Source organism: Ursus americanus, chromosome 18 (genome assembly GCF_024610735.1).
Source record: "Ursus americanus isolate L20-20 chromosome 18, mUrsAme1.1.p, whole genome shotgun sequence".
Classification (NCBI taxonomy): domain Eukaryota; kingdom Metazoa; phylum Chordata; class Mammalia; order Carnivora; family Ursidae; genus Ursus; species Ursus americanus.
In genome coordinates this window covers 2,526,549-2,544,573 of record NC_142144.1, presented here as the reverse complement: position 1 = coordinate 2,544,573, position 18,025 = coordinate 2,526,549, and the positions used below count along the sequence as shown (strand labels likewise).

General features: G+C 62.0%; 1 protein-coding gene across 2 annotated transcripts in view; it reads left to right on the top strand.

Moving 5' to 3' along the window:
• COL5A1 (collagen type V alpha 1 chain) overlaps positions 1-18,025 on the top strand; it is a 165,094-nt gene that overhangs the window by 79,178 nt on the left and 67,891 nt on the right. For both annotated transcript variants that reach the window (XM_087869218.1, XM_087869217.1), the window contains exons 10-19: positions 1,562-1,603; positions 1,823-1,885; positions 7,803-7,877; positions 8,704-8,796; positions 10,323-10,379; positions 11,284-11,337; positions 11,680-11,733; positions 14,014-14,067; positions 15,320-15,373; positions 15,802-15,855. In XM_087869218.1, coding sequence (XP_087725344.1) covers positions 1,562-1,603; positions 1,823-1,885; positions 7,803-7,877; positions 8,704-8,796; positions 10,323-10,379; positions 11,284-11,337; positions 11,680-11,733; positions 14,014-14,067; positions 15,320-15,373; positions 15,802-15,855 — 600 coding nt within the window. The remainder of the gene's footprint in view (positions 1-1,561; positions 1,604-1,822; positions 1,886-7,802; positions 7,878-8,703; positions 8,797-10,322; positions 10,380-11,283; positions 11,338-11,679; positions 11,734-14,013; positions 14,068-15,319; positions 15,374-15,801; positions 15,856-18,025) is intronic.

Sequence of the window (18,025 nt, the reverse complement as noted above, 5' to 3'; positions counted from 1 at the left end):
CACCGCCCTCGGGGGAGAGGGACTCCTGTCCGTGGAGCCCTTGTTATCTGCTCCCTCTGGCCTCCCAGCCGCACCTCCTGTCGTTTGTCAGCAGGGTCAGCGGCTCCTTGAAAGGGCAGCAGGCCTCTCCGCAGAGGGGATTCGGGTTTATGGGTGTCCTGAGGGATGGATCCCCAGACTCCATGTCTCGTGGTGTCCCGGTGGCCGTCCCTGGGAGGCCCGGGCATCACCGTCGCTCCGCTCCGCTGTGGTGCTCTTTAACGGGTAGGCGCGCCTGCGTTGAGAGCTGTTTGCAGCCGGGCCAAGGCCCAGACCGTCACTCACAGTTACCTTCCCTGCTGAATTCATGGCCACGGGTCCGGCTCCGACGACAGCTCTGCCTGGGCCGGTTCAGGCCTCCCTGGGCTGGGTCCCTTCCCTTCCCGGCGTCCGGCCTCCTTCCCTGGACGGCTCGGGCCCGGCCTCCCGGGAAACCTGTGGCCGGCATCGCCCCAGCTCCCTGAGAACAACGGCCAGTGTGTCTGGGAGGACAGCTGCAGGCCCCGGGGCCCCGCCGCGGCCAGAGGCCTCTTGCTTGCTTCCAGCTTCGCTGCTGAGCCCCCAGCTGCCTTTGTCCGAGGAGGAAACGCACAGGCTGTTTGGACAAGCTGTGTGTGCGCATCTTGAGTGCACATCTGTGTAAACACTTCGCAGTGACTGGGGGCCCTGGTGGGGACGCTGGGGGTTGGAGGGCCCAGCAGCCCGGTGCCCCTCACCAGTGCGGGTCTTCGAGCCTCAGCGGGGCGTTCCCCTGTTCCCCCTGGGAGGCCACCTCATGTTTCTCAAGAGCACCGTTCACTTCGGAACGAATGTCTGGGCACAGCGGTGCACGCCATCCCTGGAGGGAAGCAATCTGCTTTCTCTGGTTTGGGGGAAGAGGGAACAGCAGGTCTGTCCCCATGGCCAGGGACATCTGGCCCCCTGAGCCCTGTCCCAGCAGTCTCTAGAATCAGTGGGGAGAGGGGCATCACTGTGTCTGCTCCGCTGGCCCCGAGTGTGGCTGAAGCCTACTCAGCCAGGCCAGGCAGAACCTAGCCAGCCCCAGGACCCCCGATGCCGTCCCTGCTGTGTTCTCAGCCAGCAAACCCCTGGCCCCAGTGTTGACTGCACGGGAGAGAGGAGGGTCCTGCTCTGGGGAGGGGCTGGAAGTGGATGCCTGGGAGTGGAGGCACCCCCCAGCCAGGAGCTGTGTCTGTTGACCCCTCTGCTACCCACACGGGCTCTCTGGGGTCCAGGCTGCTGGGATGGGGGGCAGGAGTTCTTGTCCCTGCTTGTGGGTGAAGACTGGGAGGGCCAGTGGCAGGGCGGAGGGCTTGTGAAGGAGGCGGCCGAGTGTCCCGTGGACTCGGGGGCGTCTTCCCCTTGCCCTGGGCTGCTGGTGGGCACACTTGCTGAGGCCTGAGTCTGTGGTCCTCACGGGGTCATCCTCACCAGCAGGGTCTGCCGGGAGTCCAGGCCTGTGCTGGGATCTCAGGACGGATGGGGTCCTGGGGTCTCAGACACTGTCTCCTGTCTTTTCCAGGGCATGCTCATGGAGGGGCCGCCGGGCCCTGAAGGCCCCGCAGTGAGTGTCGTGTTTCATTTCCCAGGCCTGTGGGAGGTGCTTGGGGGTCGGGGATGGAAAAGAGGGGGGCACTCACTGCCCTTTGCAGACCCCCCCCCCGCCACCGCATCCCAGCGCTGCCCCGACCCACCTCCACCCTCTCCTGAAGCAAGGTGGGAACGGGGTGTAGCCCTGTGGCTGCATCTTTGAACTCTGTCCTGGTTTTACTTTTAATTCCAGGGTCTCCCAGGACCTCCGGGAACGATGGGCCCCACTGGCCAAGTGGGTGACCCTGGAGAAAGGGTAAGGGATGGCTTGGCGCTCAGCTTGTTGGGCTTGTCCGTGTGTCTTTCCACTCTGTGGCCGGCGTCCTCGCACGTGTGGATGGCGGCCGGCACGTCAGCGTCCGTCTCCACACCGCCTGGCCCTGTCACCTCTCACGCCAGCTCCTTGTTGGGTCTGTGTGGGTGTTTGGGGAGCTGCACTCCCTCGTGGCCCTGAGCGGGGGGCAGGTGGCGTCTGCCAGGCTCCCACAGAGGCTGATGAGCTCGGCTCACAGAGGGCCCTGCGGGCTGCGCTGGCCGAGTAGGGACAACAGGGCTGTCCGCGGCCGCGGGACTAGGATCTGCGTTGACCCTCCTCAGTGTGGGAGCTTCCTGGGCCTCGATTTCCCCTCCCTCCATCTTCTGTGTTGGAAATCAAGTAGCAGAACGGGAGGGCTTGCTCTGGGTCACAGGGAGCCATCCTGGTGTCCCTCCTGGTCACGGGGACCCATCCCAGGTTCACAGTCAAAGGGACTCACCCTGGACTCTCCCCGCACCCCAGGTCTGAGGTCCCCAGATTAAAGGGATGTGCCCCCCAGGTCAAAAGGACCCATCTTGGGGTCCCCTCACCACCAAAGGGACCTGTCCCAGGTCCCCAGGTCAAAGGGACCCTTCCTGGTTTCCATGGTCAAAGCGACTAATCCTGGGTTCCCTCTGTCAAAGGGACGTGTCCCGGGGGTCAGAGGGACCCGCCTGGGGTTGCTGCTGAGAGATGAGAACTGAGCCTGGACGCCACAATTTCGCTCTGACACCTAGTGGAGCTTCAGGGTACTGCAGCCTTGGGGTTCTGTCCGCTTGGCTGTTGTTGGTGGTGTTGGTCTCTCCCGCCGGTCTCATGAGTACCCGCCTGAGCACCGTCAGATTAGGAGCTGTCATCGCATGGCGTCGTGGACAGCAGACGCGAGGAGCGTGTGTGTGTGTGTGTGTGTGTGTGTGTGTGTGTGTGTCCTAATGGGCGTTTATCCCCAGGGCCTGGCCCGCTGCCCGCAGAGTATGGACACAAAGGGTTGGTGGGTGCGTGGATAGGGACGTGGCTGGGTCGGGTCACGTGGAGAGGCGGCGAGGGCCTGCTTCTGAGGCAGCACAGCGGGCAGCCAGGCTCGGGGCTTCGGAGCGGTGCTGGGGCCGTGTGGCGGGGTGCCCCACCCACCGGGCAGGGGAGCACTGAGGGGGACCTTTAGACTGTGGGGATGGAGGGTAGCAGCTGCAGCAGGAGGGGGTGCTCCTTCTGTGGCTGGGTCACCTCTGAGGACCCATCAGATGGGCAGTGAACAAGATTCCCTGCCATGCTGGTTCTCTACCGCTGGTGGCCCTGGGGGCCCAGAGGAGGGGGTCTTTCTCCGCAGACAGGGATGGTCTTACACACCTGGCCCCTCCCCACTGTCACGTGGCCACGACTCCAGATGTGAGGGCCGCTGCTCTGCCCCCGGCTCCAGGCCCAGACTGCTGAGTTCTGCCGTCTCTACCCCAACTTGCTCTGGAGACCCAGTGCCCAAAGATCTGTGCGAGATGGGGAGACCGCCAGGTGCCCCCCCAGAGCCTCATGAGAGGGACCCACGAGCGTGACCAAGTCCAGATGTCAGCGCGGGAGGACCACATGGTGTGGCAGCTGCCGTCTTCTCCCTTAGATGCAGGAGAGGACACTATCCACAGTGTGCACGGTATGGATGGACCTCGGTCAATCTCAGTATTGCTGTGAGTGTCCATCCCTCTGCCCACCATTCATGCATCACACAGTGCTGGGCACTGTCCGTCACTGAGGCTTGACTCCTCCCCACTTGGCCCCTACCTTTGGGCTGAGTCTGGCTCAGGGCCAGTGGTGGGTGGCCAGCTGGGGCCTTGTGCACTGCAGCCGGACCTGGCAGCTCTGTTGGAGGACCCAAGGCCCCTGACAGTGGAATATCGTTGGCTTAAGCAGCTAGTGTCCCTTAAATTCAAGCCAGGATCCAGGAGCCTAGGGGGTGGGCATGGGGTTAGCAGAGACACACATGCCTATAAAGTATACTGTCCCCGGAGTTGTAGGGAAACCTGCAGCCCACTGGCCTCCCCAGTGCCTTTCCAAGTGGGGAAGTGGGAGCTGATTCCAGGAGCTGAGCACTACCCACCCCCCAAGCCCTGCTTAAGCCACCGTTGTCCAAGGAGTTGTCTCTGCTCACAGTTCAGCATCCTCTCAATGCCCCGCTCTCCTGAGTGTCTCCTGTTTAGCTGACAAAGAACCCTGGATGCACAGGCAGGATCCTACTGCCACCTGCCAGTAGGGAGACCTCAGAATCCCTTTGTAGGGAATGGAAACATTTTTCTCCATCCTCTTAGGTTTTGTGACTGGGGCATGCAAATTAAACTGCCAGGCGTGTGTGTTAATAGGAGAAAAGGCACACACTTTTATTAATATTGTAAGTTCTATGTACCTAGGGGCATCAAAGACAGGCCGTGAAAACTCAGAGAAGCAGCTAGGCGTGAGTGCTCATGTACTGCTTCATCCAAGGGCGACGCCTCGCAGAGAAGTGACTAGCAAAGCTATGGGGGGACTAATGGAAGGTAAGGGTCACTTAGTAAGGTTTGCTTATGCAGACTTCTCTCCGTGCTGGCTCCTGGTCTCCAGTGATAGGGGTTGTTCTCCTCGTCCTGATGCAGATGGGGCTGGGGGATAATTCAGGCCATCTTCCCCAAGGGAAGCTTACGCTCTTCTTTTAGGCAGGGGAGGGGACGGCAGAGGACTTTTGTTGATTCTCAGTTGTCTTCAGTTCAAAATAGTCCTTACAGCGAAGTGGCATATTTTGGGGTGGCACATTCTGATCCCCTTCACCTGCTTGGCCTCATTTGCCTGTCTGTACGTGAGAGGTTTTCAGTGGGTGATCTGGAAGGATCCTGCCCTTTCCCCAGCCCAATTCCACCATCCTGGGATTCTCTAGCCTTTCCTATTACTAATTATTAAGTAGTTTTTAAAAATGTTTATTTGAGAGAGAGAGAGAGCGCATGCACAAGAGGGAGGGGCAGAGGGAGAGGGAGAATCCCAAGCAGACGCCGCATTGAGCACAGAGCCCAACGAGGGGCTCAATCTCAGGACCCTGAGAGCATGACCTGGGCCAAAACCAAGAGTCGGTCGCTTAACCGACTTAGCCACCAGGCGCCCCAATTACTAATTAGTTCTTATCTAACCTTGACTGGCTGAGCCTGGCTTCCTAACTGGACGGCTGCCAGCTCCTCCCAGCCTTTCTTGCCCTTGGAGTCCTAGTAGAGAAGGGACCTCAGCCATCTGCCTTCCCTTAGTGACAGATGGGGGGGCGAGGCATGCAGGAGTGGGGGGACATGGTGAAAGCCACACGGGGAGGCGAGGCAAGCCCGGGCTTGATCTGGCCCAGCTCTCCTGACATGCAGGTGGGGAGGCTCCCACTCCTTCCTCTGGGGCTCAGAAGGAAACCAAGGACGAGAGAGCCAGGTGTCCCAAGAGAGCTGCCAGCACCCACGTGGGGCTGAGTACTCCCCGCAAGCCCAATTCAACATGCATGTTCCTATCAAGACACTTCATGTCCAAGACGGAGACCCTTTCCCACAGGGGCGCCTCCCTCCCTGCAGAATCCGATGCATTTGGTACCCTCCAGGGAGGGAGCGGCAAGGGAGGCCCACAGCCCTCCGTCCGTCACTGCCTCTTGAGCTCAAGCAGCCCTGCAGTAAGCACGTGGCTGCCCTGCCGCCTCGCCAGCCCCGTCTCCCATCTGGGAGGGTCTCAGCCCCTGCCCACCCTCCACTTCGTTCTGTTTCAAGGGTTGGGCTTTCCCGTGGGATTTTGCTTAAATACATTTTCAGTGCCTTACATGGTTGGTAAGCCGTGCTCTAAAGAACAGCCGTCAGTGGGGAGCCAGCTTGGAGGTACCCCGCCCTCCAGCTTGGGGACAGGCGCTACCTTACAGACCTTGACACTTGGTGGTTTGCCGACCGTTTTGCAAGCCACCGTGGGTTAGTGGCTCCGCGGTACCCACACCACATTGTAAAGCTCCAGGAGGATTCACGGGAACAGGGCGTTACCCGTCACCTCCCGCCTCCATCATCTGGTTCCAGGGCCTTCCCAGCCTGAGTGAGGCTGCGGTTCCAGCACCGTGGCTCAGGAAGAGCAGGGAGGGAGGACGTGGCGGGAGAGTCTTTGGGAGCGGAGAGCGGATGAGGGGCTTGAGCCTGTCCCCAGCTTCCAGCACCACTGAGGGGCACACACACCACAGAGACACCATGGGGACAGCGTCTGGTCCCTGAGAGACATGGACCCTACATCCTAAATTGGGGTTTGACCTGGGACCAACTCCAAGGTGCAAGGCTCCACAGCAAGCAGCACCCCAGATTTCCAAGAGGAGACCCCGGGTGGCCACACCTGTTCTCGATTGTTTCTTTTTTAAGTCTTTTGTCTTCTGAGGATTTTTTCAGAAGTGTCAGACAAGGACCGTTCGGCCACGTCCGCTAGCAGACCTTTGACCCAGAGGTTCTGCTTCCAGGACCTTCCCTGAGAAAGCCGCCCACACACCCACCGCCACAGCGCGTGCCCTTAGAAGACGGGCGGAGTCAACGAGGAGCCCATCACGCGTGGGCAGCTCTACGGCCACTAAGCTCAAGAGTAGGTCGCGGTGCCCAGAGAAGAGGAAGAGCAGGTTGCCCGGCGGTGTTGTGGGGGGCGACCTCATGGAGAAGCACCTCCGAGCCCCATGCGCACCCCGCAGACCCGTGGGTGTGCAGCCGGCCGGCCCTGTGTGCGCAGACTTCCAGCCTGGCTACTCCTGCGGGGGGAGAGGGAGCTTTCCCTTCCCGCTTCGTAGAAGTCTGGTTCCACAGCAGCTCACGAGAGCAGGGACCACGTCGATGGTAAAAGAACCAGAGAAGAAGAGAAGCAAGTGTGGGTTCTGTGTCCTTTGGGATGGGTCCTGGAGAGCCGTGGGTTCTCCGTCCTCTTGGCCGGACCTGGGCGTTGATGTCTCCGGCCCGCCTGGAGCATTGCGCTCCTGTGGTGTGAACGCTGTTGTCTGCGTGCAGCCGTGCTTGGTGCAGAACTTGGGGTGTGGCCGATGGGGGTCCCTTTCCGTCAGGAAGAGGGGGTCAAACCTCCTTCTGGACGCGAAACGAGCTTCCTGTGCCTCAGGCCGGGTGGGAGTCCGCTAGGATTAGTGAGGAAGCTGGGCTGATCACACATGTTTTTTGGAAGATACACTGTCTTACTCGTTTTACGTTTGTGGAGTCCTGAAGGGCCAGGGTCCACCTAGAGAATGTGTACAGGGTGTCTGCTGGGACCTGCCTTAGGGCCAGGTTAACGGCATCTGTGGAGGCCACGGGGTCGGCTCTGTGCACACGGGCTCTTGCTCGAGAGGGGTCTGTGTCCCGTGGACGTCCCTTGCGTCTGTCCCATCAAGCGGACGCTTTGACTGCCTTCCGTCCGAGCAACCACACGCAGAGTCGGTGGGGACCAGGTCACGAGGGGCAGCGCCCTGGCGGCTGGAGGACATGGGCCTTGGTCTCTTGGGGGCGGCCCCGCCTGCTGGTGTGCAGGCCTGGAGGGTTCGTTCCTGGATGGTGGAGGCCCTGGTTCAGTCCGCTGGCCACCTCCCAGAGTGTCACCTCTGTCCCTGGATCGCAGTCTCCCACCTCTCTGCCCCTGCAAATAGCTCTGGGTCCGGCCCAGAGCCCCCTCCCTTCTCATCCCTCTCCCCAAAAGTATTTCCTCACCCTCAGCCCACAGTCAATACCCCTCCCTTCCCTGCACTTGGCTTCTGGAACATTCCATGCCATGGGGTCTTGCTGCTCTGTGCTTGCCCTATGCATTTCCTCTCGGGCTGCGGCTCTGACCTCCTCATCTGGACACAGCCCTGCTCCATCCCTTTTGCATTCTGACCCAGCTGTCTTGGGCTGTCTATCCACAGGGTCCCCCTGGACGCCCAGGCCTTCCCGGGGCTGACGGGCTGCCTGGCCCTCCTGGAACCATGCTCATGCTGCCTGTGAGTATCCTTATTTGTGGGGGTGGGCGGCCGGTGGGGGTGGGCTCAGGGCTCTCAATGCGGTGGAGAGGGTGCCCTGGGCTCGGTGTCTGAGGATCCACCCCTGGCCAGAGTCACTCCGATGTGGGCCAACCATCTCGTAGAAATAGGGTCCTCTGAGGGCGTTTCTGCCAACGCGCAGAGTGGACCCAGGTGGTCGAGGCCTCCAGTTCTGTGCTGGCGTCCAGGGCTGGCCCATGCAAGGGGCAGGGAGTTTGGCTCAGTGCAAGAAAGCTCAGTGGCGCCTGTCCGTCTCCGCTGGGATCTCCCACATGGGCGTGCGGCCAGCTGGTCACTCCTTGTGCCTGACCTGCCCTTGACCTTGTGGTGCCATCTTCTTCCCTGGGAGCCCAGGACCAGGAGGGCAAGTGTGTGGCATGCTGGCCTGGACATCAGGCTTTGGACTGGTGGCCTGGTGCTGCCCGGGAGGCTGGGCACAGCTCAGGGAGACTCCGTGTGGACCCAGGAGCTTCCTGGCTAAGCCTCCCCACTGCAGGCATTTGCACGGGGCCCTTGGCCTTTTCTTGCAATAGGTAGGGGCTGTGGGGTATCAGGGTGAGGCGCTGCAGAAGCCAGAAAGTTCTTCCCAGACCTGGGCCAGGTCTCCAGCTGGCCCCAGGGCTGAAGCTGGCAGGTGGAGCTGGGACAGCATGTCCCGGGAGAGGTCTGGTGCCAGACACTGCCCAACCAGATCCCCCAAGGCCCTGCTGTCACCTGAGAGGCCCTGGGGTCCTGGGTGGCACCTGCATCCAATGCGCCCCGGGTGACCCCCGTCTTACACCCGCAGTTCCGCTTCGGAGGAGGTGGTGACGCCGGCTCCAAAGGCCCCATGGTGTCAGCTCAGGAGTCCCAGGCTCAGGCCATTCTGCAGCAGGCCCGGGTAAGTGGCACTTGCGTCCCTGGTGCAGGGGCGGTGTTGGGGGGGCTTGCCTCCTGGGCGATCAGGACACTCTGGGGACGTGCACCTGTCCGTGTCTAGCTGGGGGCCCGGGCCAACCCTGGGAAAGGGGCAGGAGGGGTCTCAGGGCTTCCTCGTCCATGCCAAGGGTCCAGGTTCCTGGATACGGACGTGCAGGGCCATCTGCTGTCCCCCGCTGGGCTCCGGGGATGGACAGACCTGGAAGGTGGACAGATGGCTGTCCCCCATCCCTGCAGTGGGGCGGGGCTGAGATAGAGCCTCTAGGAGAGTGCCCATGGGTCCTAAAGCCCCTTGCCCGGCCTGGGGGTCCTGAGGAGCCTTTGCTTCCGGACGGCTCCAGTCTCTGCAAATCAGCGGGTTAGTGAACCGAGGTTTTAATTGATGACACTCCCGATTGCTGATGGCAGGTGACAAGAGCAGCCCCCGGTCCTGTGGGGCGGGTGGGCTGGGTGATCCTTCAGTGGAGTGTCTCCTCTAATGGGGCATCTCAGGAAGCTCTAAATAATCCCTTGTTTGGACAATATTTATGTGGCTCTGGCGCAGCGGAGGTGATGTTAATGATCAGAACGCATGGATAATTACGGGACGGCTTGAGTATCGAGTTGCTGCTCTGGAATAAATTGTCCGCGTGATGAGACGCGGTGCGTGACAAACCCCGTGGCCTGTGGCTAGATTTACTTGCGGGGCCTGCCTGGCTGGCCTTTTAATCGCAGAGCTTTAATTGAAGCCAAATGGGTGATGGGCTTACAAGATTTTATAACGCAAACAAAATTTTCCAAAATGAAAATGGCATCGCGCAGGGGATGGGGCGGGGCCAGGGGGCGGGAAACCGAGTCGCGGAACAGGAGTGGAAGAGATCCTTTAGGAAAGGGGCTGAGCTGGGCTGTGGCAGGTGGGAGCCATGCTCGGGGCGGGGCAGGGTGGGTGACAGCGGAAGGGCGTGGGACAGGGGTGGGCAGGGGCGCCCTGGGCAGGCGTCCCGCGAGGTCTTCAACAGGTCCCTCTTCCCGGAGCTATTTATTCCACCCCACGGAGGGCCCCCAAATCTCTCCCCAGCTGCTGGAGGTGCTGGAAGCGTCTCTGGGGGGGAACGCGATGCTGATGGTGAACACGTGTGCAAGGGCAGCTCACGCCCACCCGAGCCCAGATGGGGAAGCCGTGTTTCAGGCTCATTCCCGGGGTGAAGGGCTGGGGCAGGCCTTCCCGTTACGGGGTACGGGCGCTGGCTGGGGAGAAAGAAGCAGCTAACCCATCCCCACAGAGGGGGCCTTCCCCCCCACCAGGCCCCCCTCTGCCTCCTCCGTTCCATTCATGGTGGGCTCGGAGGCCCCAGAGGAGCCGTGGTACGGGGTTTCTGGAGCTCCGTCTGACTGCGTCCTGCAGAGGCCCCTGTCCTTGGCCCCGTCGGGCCTTTCCTGCCTGGTGGAGCCTCCCTTGCTGGGACCGTAGCCCGGCTGTTCCTCAGCCTGCCCTGTGTTCTCTTGCAGCTGGCTTTGCGGGGGCCGGCTGGCCCAATGGGTCTTACCGGGAGACCCGGCCCCATGGTGAGTCCTTGGTGGGGGAGAACGGGGGAGCATGGTGAGGGCTGGGGCGTCCTTCGGCAGTCCCTTTCGGTTCCCAGCTCACCCAGAGAGAGCACGCTTTGAGCTCTCATCAACCGCTAATATATCAGCGGCACCCCAGGGGGTACGGGGGCCCTGGGCGGGGGTGGGGGGTGGGGGGCTGTGGTGACCGGGGGCTGGGAGGCCTGCCACACCTGCTCGGGCTGTGATTTTGCCTCAAGACCCAGGGAGCTTTTCTTTCTGGCTGTCTTTATTCTTTACAATCACGTTCCCAAAGTCAAGAGCACTTGAGTGGGGGCAGACCCAGGATTTCTAGCGCTCCCCTCCCAGCTGCACAAGCCGTGCGTGGTGTATACCCAAGCACACTCAGGGCCGGCAAACAGGATCCCCACAGAGTGCGGGTGGCCTTTGCTGTTTGCAAGGAGACGGAGGATTTAAACACCCGCCAGCCCCGTTCCCTGGGAGGGGCGGACTTGGCTCTCTGCCCCGGGTCTGTCTTCAGCACCTTCCCCGTCAGCGCTGGCTCAGGGCTGCCCCCCGTCCATCTGTGGCTCCTGCCTTGTCGTGGGCCCCGAGCATCCCCACGCGTTGCCCTGAGCTGCGGGCTGTGAGAGACCCCAGTCACACTCATCCTGGAGAGCGAAACAAACACGGCGTGGGCTTCATGGCTCCTGTACCGTACGCTCTGCTGTGCAGAATTTTGTTCAAAACTAGGAAGACATCCAGTAACCGGGAAGTGCTTGTGCCTCGGGCTCTGTCCAAGGCAGGCAGGCTGGGCTCCGTGGGCTGAGGGCTCTGCTCCTTCTCAGCGGGAGCCCCGCCCCATGGGACGGCCCCTTCCCTGGGGTCTGATGAGCATTGCTTAACCCAGACTGTGTCTCCCTAGGGCCCTCCAGGGAGCGGAGGTCTGAAGGGCGAGCCGGGAGACATGGGGCCTCAGGTACGTAGGCACCTTGCTCTTGCTGCTCGCAGGGGCACCTCCTGTGTGTGGGAGGTGGTCACCACCGGAATGGGGGGCCGCATGCTGCATGTCTTCACGGAGCCGGTGGGAATTGTTGCGGCTTTGCGCACAGCTGGGACTGGAGCAGAAAGAGCCGTTCCATGCAGGGGGCAAGCTGGCCAGGCCCCGTCGGGCCCTCACTCAGGGCCGCAGGTCTGTGCCCTGCCCCCTGCTGCCCAGAGCCACCACCGGCTGGGTTGATGAGCACGGGAACAAGGCTTTGCTTTTGCCTCTTAAAACACAGACCCAGCCTGACCCTTTGCCTTCTCTGATTCCGGACAGGGACCCCGTGGTGTGCAGGGCCCGCCTGGTCCTGCAGGAAAGCCTGGAAGAAGGGTGAGTTTTGGGGCTCAGTGACAGCAGCCGGGTCACATGGGGACGGGAGTCTGCGGCAGGCCTGCTCTGCCCCCAGTGCCAGGCTGGAGGTCTGAATCCTGGCTGCTCCCCTGCCATTGAAGGGCGACTGTTTTCAAGGCTGGATCCCCTTCCCCGGGGCGGGAGCTGAGCCAGCGGGCACTCTGTGTCCTACTGCCTGGCCTCTGGCCTCTGTCCCAAGCATCTTAACTTAGTTTAACAAATATTTTTAACTGAGGCAACTTCCTAGGCCCTTGGGGAGCGAGCGTGGAGAAGACAATGTGATTGGTGGGCCTCATTTTCTTGGGGTGACCTTGTTCCTCCAGAAATGGCCTGGGTTCAGGGTTGGGGGAATGGCCTGGTGGGTGTCCGGCCCCCGAGACTCTGGGGGCAGTTCTAGTGGGTGGAACTAGTGTGTTTCCACGTGACCGTGGCTGCTGACCGTGGCTGCCCACCATGGCTGCTGAACGGGGCGTGTGTTTACAGGTTGATGTAAATTAACGATCCCCATCCAGACAAGCCAGGGAGAGCCTAACGAACTCATGTCATGCTCTAAGGAGCGGGTCTTTGCAGCCAGAGATGGCTTCGAGTGAGGGAAGAGAAGGCTCTGGGTGTGAGCCTGTCCGAGGAGTGCTGTCCCCTGGGGCTGCCTGGCCACTCTGCTTGGAGAGTGTGGGGGGCAGACAGGGACTCCTGGGGGGGGGCTAACAGTGGTTGTGAGTGGGAGTGATGGAGCCACGGCCCTCGTGTGGCTGTCAGGATGCAGGTCCCTGATGCGTGGGGGATCCAGGCCCCATGCAGGGTCAGACTCAGCCTCTACGCGGCCCACCAACGCCAATACTCGGTGACTCTTGGGAGACAGTCAGGGGTTTATCTTGGATCTGATTCCGGAAAGAGTTTTATTTCATTAAAGGTTTCTGTGCGTCTCTAAATGCATAGTGGCCCGTTTCCCCGAACTGTTCCTCAGGTAGGCAGGAGAGGGATGGGAGGGCGGGGAAGGTGGACAGCGGGTCCCCCCATGGCCCAGGGTGAGAGCACCCACGCGCCCAGAGCGCACCGTCTGCGGGAGGAGCGGCGGCGGGAGGCTGGAGCGGGCTGCGCTGGCCTGGCCGCTTCTCTGGAGGGCGGCGGGCCGGAGGGCTGGCTGTGAACGTGGGAATGGCTGCGTGTCCCGCTGGGCAGTGCCGTGCCGTGAAGTCGTGGGAGCGGTCCTGACGGATCTCCTTGATTCCTGAGTGTGTGCACGCCTGCGGGGGCCCCTCCCTCGGCCCCTCCGTTTGCCCGGCTCATCTTCAGCATTTTGTCCTGGAGTCGCGTCGCGTTGGGCGCCTTTCCTGCGGTGACTTTCCACCCCCGGCAGCTCTGTGTAACCTTTAACCTGGGGGAGGCAGACCATCTCCTTGTGGTCCACCCGGGTCCCCGGCTTCTTTCTTCTCAGCTGCTGCTCTGTCTCCTCTGTTTGGGGCCAAAAGCTGCCGCTTTCCCAGTGTTCTCTGTGCTGGCGGTGAGGGCCCGGTGAGGGTCTTGTTTGATCAGCTGCACGCGGACGCAGGCGGAGAGAGGATGTCAGCCTGGGTCAGCCCTTCACACTCGGCCGGCTCACGTCGCTCGTTAGCGGGTCGACACCTGGCCAAGTCTCTGTCCCCGTCCAGGTGGCCTCAAGCCTAGCCAGGCTCTCCCAGGGTGACTGTGGGGCCTTGGTAGTGGGCCCTGCCCTTCGTCCCCGTGGCCAGTCGGGTGGGGACCGTGGGCTTGCTCTTCGCAGTTTCCTGGGAACAGCTGGAGTAATGGGCCCGGGGGCGGCCTCCGCGAACCACGTGTCTTGCTTACAGTGGGGCAGCTGTGTGGCTTCTGTGAGACCCGCTGCCGCTGTGGGGCTCAGTGTCCTTCGTAGCCAATTGGACTGATCCTAGGGGCTTGACTCTCCAGTCTGTAATCTGGCTTCTGAACGGTGGAAGGGAAGCGGGCTGTGTATTGCTGTCGGGACACGCTCTCTCGGCAGACGGAGCTGCCCGCTGGCTCTCCTGCATCATGGTCTCGCCCCCCCAACACAGAGAGGCAGGTGACATTACCTGCATCTGGCGTTTCAGATGGCGAGGCTCAGAAGGATGGGAGCCACGTCGAGAGGCGCGTAGCAACCCCAGGACCCCGGGTCTGGGTCCTCTGCACCAGCCCGGCCACGTGGGGCTGTGCGACTCTGCTCGGCCTCCCAGGAAGCCAGCACTCCCAGGTCCCCATGACCATCTGCCTCCTCTGTTCCAGGGCCGAGCTGGGAGTGACGGAGCAAGAGGGATGCCCGGACAGACTGGCCCCAAGGTAGGCCACGCTCAGCACCTCCTGGGGGCCTGGGAACTGTGGCCGCCATCACCGTCGTCACGTTGGTGATGTGGTGGCTGTAATTCTGATGACAAGTAATGATTCATGACGCTCACGCTTGTCCATGGTGGGACCTTGGGGGTGAGGAAGGTTCTGCTTGGATCAGTCTCTCTGACATGTTGGCACGAGGACCGGGCTGGTGGGGTGAATGTCACAAGCAGGTATGACAGCTGCAGCTAGTTTGCTCAGGGGGCAAATTTGCTCCTTTCAAGTGGGTGGTGGACGTGGGGGGGCAGGTAGAATCCCAACTACGGAAACCATGAATGGACAGGCGACAAGGTCACACATACGGCGGTGACACGAGGAATGCCAAGTGCACGGGCGGGGAACCTTCTTGTCCGGCGTGGGGACACCCGCTCCTCGGTGTGGCAGGGAGCGAGTAGACCGTGCACACGGGTGAGCGCAGGGCTCCCATCTCAGCCCTGGGGGAGCTGTCGCGGCACCAGAGGAAAGGCTTACTTGTGCAGCGGGCTCACCATGGCGTGGACAGCTGCTGTTACCCGGAGTGGGTAGAAAACGGGTCACCGCACCCGCCAGGTGTCCGAGACATCCGTTCACCTAGTCACTGGTGCGGGTGAGCTCAGGTGCTCTCCACGCACGCTGAACTGCTACGCGGCTCTGGTCTCATGTCCCCCGAGTGGCAGGAGGGAAGAAGGGCTTCTTGAATCTCTCCCAGTAGACCTCAGTCTTCTTCCAACCACAGACGTATCTTGAACCTGAATTAGCTTACTCTCGACCTCTCCCCATGTGGTTTGTAACACCCACGAGACAGGGCTCTGTGTGGGCTCCAGGAGGCAGCCCGGGGTGGCCGGGGAGCCCGTGCTGGCCCGTCCGCCAGGTGAGTATGGGCAGCTACACGGGCCGGGCCGTGCTCGGCGCTGAGGGTGTAGCAGTGAGCGAGACGGGCGCCCGTGCCGGCGCTGCCATGGTCACCCCGCCAGCGAGGCTCAGAGTCTGTGGCCCAAGGACAAAAGTCACCTCTGTGTTTCTGGCTTTTGTTGGTGTTTGGGGAAAAGAGCCCGGGAACATAGGCCCAAGGCAGTGGAGTGTGTGGTGAGTGGAGGCCAGGGGTCACTGCACACAGGGTTCCTGGGGCCCAGGGCTCACAGACACCTCCCCAACTGCGACCCAAGGTAGGGCGACCGAGCCGCATGCGGCGTGGTCTCCTAGCAGCCTCTCTGTCCCCTCACAGGGTGACCGCGGCTTTGACGGCCTGGCTGGACTGCCTGGAGAGAAGGGCCACCGGGTAAGCATCCTGTCTGAGCGTTCCCAGCACAGAGGTCCTGATGGATCTGTGCACTGGACGTGTTTCTCAGGAGGCCTTAGCTCTCTCGCATGGGGCTGGGTCCCCTCCCGTCCAGCGTGGTCCCTAAAGAAACTCGCGGGGGTGGGGAGTGAAAACCAGTACCGACACGTTGCCTTTGCTGGTGGAAGGTCAGCCCAGGGACGCGGGTTCCTTCTGGGCAGCTTCTAATGAAAGAGCCTGTCAGGCCCCGCACTCGAGGGGCATAGAAGGGAGGGGGGTGAGCCTTCCCCAGAGAAACCTCTGTCTGATCCGTGGGGCTGGGCCCACCACGAGCTGCCAAGGACCCTCTGCACAGCCCACGTGGCTGCTGCTGCTGTGGGCGGGGGCTGCTCCCAAGGGCCTAACGCTGATCCCGCTTGACTTCCTAGGGTGACCCTGGTCCTTCTGGGCCACCAGGACCTCCGGGAGACGATGGAGAACGGGTACGTACCCGCCGGCCTGTCCCCGCAGGGGGTCTGGGCTGGAACCTCTGGGAAACGCTGGTAGCAGAGCGCTTGGCTGCCAGGCATGCAGCTGGGGGACGAGGGGGTCGTGGAGGGCAAATGGGCTGTGGGGATGTGGGGACAGCCTGCAAGCCACTCCTGAGATAAAGCAGGTGAAAACATTAGCCTGACTGTTGGTCCTACGCTACGTGGCGTCCCCGAGTGGCTTTCACCTGCCACCGACCTCAGAAAAAGGGCCCCTAATTCTGGGAGGCAGGTGCCCAGGTCACTGTGGAGGAGGGGTGTCAGGAGAGGTTGTGAACTCAGCGTCTCGGCTCGTCTCATGGTTCAGCGGGAGGCAGTGGGTGGCAGAGCCCGGGATTCGGGGAGAGGGTGGAGAGTCTGGGACAGACCGCCCCTGGCTCTGGAGGTGGGGGTGGGGCAGCGGGCTGGGAGCGTGCAGCGGGGACCAATGCTGTGCCCGAGGTTGGAGCCAGAGCGGGAGCTGGGCCCCTCCCAGGGGGCTGGTCAGAGTCCCCCTCCCAGGGGCCGCGGCAGAGTCCCATGTTTGTCAGGTGTCTTCCTGGGGCTGCAGGCTCAGTGTTAGACTTAAGTACCATTATCCTGTGTCAGAGAAGCACACAGGGGGCTTTTAAGTCCCCGTCTCCATACACCCCAGTCACTTACACTGTGTCTTGGGGTCTTAGGGGGGTTTTAGGGAAAAGGTGTAGACGCCCTGTGAGTAAGGGGAGCAGGTGGGGCGTCAGACGGGCAGGCCCTGGCCGTGCTTCTGTCCTCACCAGCTCTCAGGTTGGCTTTGTCAGGGCACCTCCCGCCTGCATCCCAGCACAGTTCACTGCACCGTGAGAAAGGGGAGCAGGGGTGTCCCGGAGGTCTGTGCTTGAATCAGAGGAGGTGTGTGTGTGTGTATGCATGTGCAGGGCTGGGTGTGCACATGTGTGCGGACACATACGTGTGTACATGCGTGTGCACGCTCAGGGGTCATGTGCACACGTGTATGTGAGCACGACTTCACGTACACATGTACGTGCACGGTGTCCACACATGCTTGTGTGCAGAAGTGCAGGCCTGGCTGTGCGTGTGCATGTGCGTGTGTGCAGAAGTGCAGGCCTGGCTGTGCGTGTGCGTGTGTGTGTGTGCAGAAGTGCAGGCCTGGCTGTGCGTGTGTGTGTGCGTGTGTGCGTGTGCAGAAGTGCAGGCCTGGCTGTGCGTGTGTGCGTGTGCGTGTGCAGAAGTGCAGGCCTGGCTGTGGGTGTGCGTGTGTGCGTGTGCAGAAGTGCAGGCCTGGCTGTGCGTGTGTGCGTGTGCGTGTGCAGAAGTGCAGGCCTGGCTGTGCGTGTGCGTGTGTGCGTGTGCGTGTGCAGAAGTGCAGGCCTGGCTGTGCGTGTGTGCGTGTGCGTGTGCAGAAGTGCAGGCCTGGCTGTGCGTGTGTGTGCGTGTGCGTGTGCAGAAGTGCAGGCCTGGCTGTGCGTGTGTGTGCGTGTGCGTGTGCAGAAGTGCAGGCCTGGCTGTGCGTGTGCGTGTGTGCGTGTGCGTGTGCGTGTGCAGAAGTGCAGGCCTGGCTGTGCGTGTGTGCTTGTGCAGAAGTGCAGGCCTGGCTGTGCGTGTGTGCGTGTGTGCGTGTGCAGAAGTGCAGGCCTGGCTGTGCGTGTGCGTGTGTGCGTGTGCAGAAGTGCAGGCCTGGCTGTGCGTGTGCGTGTGTGCGTGTGCAGAAGTGCAGGCCTGGCTGTGCGTGTGCGTGTGTGCGTGTGCAGAAGTGCAGGCCTGGCTGTGCGTGTGCGTGTGTGCGTGTGCGTGTGCAGAAGTGCAGGCCTGGCTGTGCGTGTGTGCGTGTGCGTGTGCAGAAGTGCAGGCCTGGCTGTGCGTGTGCGTGTGTGCGTGTGCATGTGCAGAAGTGCAGGCCTGGCTGTGCGTGTGCGCGTGTGCATGTGCAGAAGTGCAGGCCTGGCTGTGCGTGTGCGTGTGTGCGTGTGCAGAAGTGCAGGCCTGGCTGTGCGTGTGCGTGTGTGCGTGTGCAGAAGTGCAGGCCTGGCTGTGCGTGTGCGTGTGTGCGTGTGCAGAAGTGCAGGCCTGGCTGTGCGTGTGCGTGTGCGGGGAAGAGAGAAGGGAGTGGCGCGCTGACGGAGAGAAGCGGGGTGTGGATAAGCAG